At 38.6% G+C, this 3,457-nt stretch overlaps 1 protein-coding gene across 1 annotated transcript; it reads right to left on the bottom strand.

The window, feature by feature from the left end:
- Positions 1–292: 292 nt before the first annotated feature.
- UNE7 (Core-2/I-branching beta-1,6-N-acetylglucosaminyltransferase family protein) lies at positions 293–3,208 on the bottom strand. The gene is made up of 4 exons (XM_010268427.3): positions 2,562–3,208; positions 2,394–2,469; positions 2,162–2,277; positions 293–1,196 (listed from the first exon to the last, which is right to left on the bottom strand). The coding sequence occupies exons 1-4, from the start codon at positions 3,046–3,048 to the stop codon at positions 679–681; spliced, it is 1,197 nt and encodes a 398-aa protein (XP_010266729.1). The 5' UTR covers positions 3,049–3,208; the 3' UTR covers positions 293–678.
- Between the last annotated feature and the right edge of the window lie 249 nt (positions 3,209–3,457).

Raw genomic sequence — 3,457 nt, 5'->3', positions numbered from 1 at the left:
CGATCTTTTGTTTATTCCTAGACTTAGAATTACTTAATTTGTATTGATGGGGTTGAGTGGTAAAGCTGAGTGCTACGCCCTCCCCAGTATTTTCTCTTATGCTTGATTTTCATTAATAAAATTTTGAAGTGGTCACCCCTCCTGGAGTAAATTTTGGAGTTAAGAAAAACTATTAGCTCAAGTAGCAACAAGGTCTATACTTTACTGTAGCAACATTTGTAAACAAGAAAAACCATACTCATGTTTTCCTGAAATGGCCAGTTGCTAGTGAAATTACCAACAAATAAACTAGAAGCCAATGAAAATGCATTCTTGTGACAGATTTCCTTGAATACAAATATTCTATTAGATTAAGCTGGGGAAATATTACTTGTATTCCTCAGTTCTTAACAGATCATAGGGAAGAAACCAAATTCTAGCATAGATCTACATGCTCACATAACATAACTCAGCTAGGTTCTGTCCTGTTTTAATTACTTTACAGAAATGGTGGTACATAAAAATTAGCCGACCCCATATAGTTGGGGCAAGGCTTAGATGATGATGATGATTATAGGATGATACACAAAATTACATATTATTTTAGGTACAGGTTTGGGGCTTTAAAACTGTTGGCCCTAATATAGTTAATGGTGTCTCAGAACCAGTGTCAACAGGCCTTTTATTCAAAAAAGAAAATCATTTACATTGCCTTGCACTATAATTTCTCACTGAAAGCATTTTTGTTAGTAGAGATTTTAATCTTCTAGAACCTGGTCCAGGCTTTAGAACTCCTAATTTCTCACCCTGTACACCTGAGCACATGCTGTATTTGTCTCCCCTCTTTGAACACCAACCACCAAATGTGAATTGCCCATGATGTCGTCTGAGAAGCTCACGATCAATCTTGTTAAGCACAGGATCACCTTGCTTGAACTTTCTTGCAAATGGAGCATTGCTCAGAATCATCCTTCTGTAATCTCTCAGTCCAAGAGTCCTTGGGTGCTGTTTTGGTGGGATGTCCCATGTGATGTAATGGAAATCATGGTTTACTGTGGTATTCTTGTAGTCCTCAGAGTTGCAGATCAGTGTTTGGAAGTATCCTTCAGGAGATGAGACAAAATTAGTGTAATAGAGTAGAAGAGTTCTTGGCAGATTCTCCCAGCCTCCTATACAGTATTCTGCGAAAGATCGAGAGATTATTGTCCAAGCAGAACCTGAAAGGAGAGAAGGAATTAATCAACATTGTTGTGATGTCAATCCTGGCAAATAGAATTATCAAAGTAATTGCTTCGCTACATTTATGTGCTTAATTAAAACCAATTAAATTTCAGATGGTTTAAGCCATTCACAACCGATTAATGGAGCTAATTAATCTAAAGCAATGTAGTCTTCTGTTTTTTATAATTTATTGATCCTTCTTTGACATAAACACAAAAATAGATTCACAGAGAAAATTTTCAACTCTTTTCTTCTAGGAAGGCAAAATTTTCAACTTGGTCATAACAAACTGAAATTCCATCTCCTTACAGTGACATATAGGCAGAAAATGTTGATGGACCAGAAAAGGGGTGCCATTCAGATTTAGGCGCTAGAGGTTGCTTAGGTGGGAGTGGGATCTACTGAAGGTCCTAACCCCTTTCATTACACTACGTAAATGAACTCAACATTGAATGGAAGTTAGACATGAAGATTTTCTTACAGAAGCCTTCCATAATCCACTGTAAGTGCATAATCAGGTCCAACATATCACCATATACTAACCCTCTCAAACAGTGAACTATTGTCCTAAGGAAATACAATATAACAAAAATATGTTGAAGTTATTAAATTAAATTCCTATAATCTGTTCCTGGCCTAGCAGAGGCATGTGCACTCCACATCCATAATCTGAAGCATAGGCCATGGAATGTGACTTCCCTAGATTATGCAATCTGAGAAATATATAAATATATACAGTGTTTACTATCTTCTTAAATCCTAATACCACATTTGATTAATTAAATGTGTTCACAGGAGCAAAAACATCAAAAATCAGATTCATTACATCATATACTAAATGAAATTTCAGTGTATTTAACCCAAAATAGTGATGATAAATTTTTATCATGTATGTGTTGTATACTTGCAAATAACATGGAACATAGCTCCATAGAAATAGAAAAATACCATTGGGACAAACCTGTATACAGTTTGAAGGCAGTAGGAAGAGTCCTCCGTTTTATAACCCACCAGATCTCTGATTTATTCATACTATAAAGTCCAGGGTCTATGATGATTGGCTTTCCTCTCTTACTCCTACAGAGTTTGTAGTGGTTCAAGATATTGATTAAACGCTATTTAATAAGTAGAACTACTGATATCAGTCAATTTAGATAGAAGAGTTGACCAAGAAAATTAGGAGAATCTCTTACTGTTTCCAACCTAAGCGGCTGCTGTGCTGTATGAAATTAAGATCTCTAGGCAAGTTGGAGAAGGCATCGATCAGATCTGAGAAAAGGGTCATAAGCTATCCGATCAGAAAGGCAACCTATACTTCAAATAAGCACAGACAAAAAGGAAAATAATCTGACTTACCTTACCATCTTGAGTGACTAAGGGATAGTCAGAGGCACTGAGATTGATAAACCAGTCCCATTTGCAAGTCCTCAGAAGCATCGCAATGGCATGGAGAGTAGTTGCGAGCATGGTGGGTCCTCTGTAAGTGACCAAATTCGGCTTCCCAACAATCCAAACATTATCGAATTGGGCGAAAACCGGGTTGCCGGAGACGAACTCAGCTAGTTCCAGATGCTCCATCTCCGGCGCACCATTGTCCATGTGGAGGAGGTAGTAATTTCCAGGGTGGTACAAGGCGAGAAGGGTGCGTTTTAGTTTCTCGACATCCCCTTCTGAAGCAGAGATCAGGTAAGCAAATGTGACAGGATATGGTTTGCCGGATTTTGGAAGGTGAACTGTGGTGATCGGCCGGAATCTGGAAATGGGTCCGCTTAGAAGTGTAGGGATGAAGAGAAGGGTGGAGAAAATTGAAGCTAGCAGGAAAGAGAACATGAATTCCTTGATACCCATTAAAAAGAACTTGCAGAGATTAATCACATAACCAGAAGGACGGAGAGAAGTAGTTATCTCAAGGTGGTGGTACTCGAACTGTTGTTAATTGGAAGTGTTGGATGCTTTCTGAGGTGGGAAGCAATGAAAAGCATAGATTTTTCCTTTATTTTTCTCCTTTTTCTATTGGTAATAGGGAAAAAGATTATAGATTAGATCTTGGTTCGTGCCTTGGAAATAAGGGCCCATGTGACACTCCTTCACTTGGCAATTACTCTAAGGTCGGACAACCACCGCTTTAGGTGAGCTAAATTACCAACATGACACCACTTTTCAAGGATTTATGGTCCTGCCGGTATCGAACCGGACCGGACGGTTGAATAAGAGAACCGGCGACCGTTTTGGTACGACTGTCGATGGGCTCTAAGGA

The sequence above is a fragment of the Nelumbo nucifera genome, chromosome 2, assembly GCF_055504915.1.
Source record: "Nelumbo nucifera cultivar China Antique chromosome 2, China Antique-T2T, whole genome shotgun sequence".
NCBI classification, from domain to species: domain Eukaryota; kingdom Viridiplantae; phylum Streptophyta; class Magnoliopsida; order Proteales; family Nelumbonaceae; genus Nelumbo; species Nelumbo nucifera.
The sequence above is the reverse complement of the archived record's forward strand: the minus strand, read 5'-3'. Positions and strand labels throughout refer to the sequence as shown.

Bases quoted from the DNA above. Each gene is read 5' to 3' on its own strand.
- UNE7 (XM_010268427.3), bottom strand. From the start codon at position 3,048: ATGGGTATCAAGGAATTCATGTTCTCTTTCCTGCTAGCTTCAATTTTC. The intron at 2,470-2,561 runs GTAAGGTAAGTC...CCCTTTTCTCAG, and splicing joins TCCCTTAGTCACTCAAGATG to ATCTGATCGATGCCTTCTCC. The intron at 1,197-2,161 runs GTTTGTCCCAAT...CTCTCCTTTCAG, and splicing joins TGCCTTCAAACTGTATACAG to GTTCTGCTTGGACAATAATC.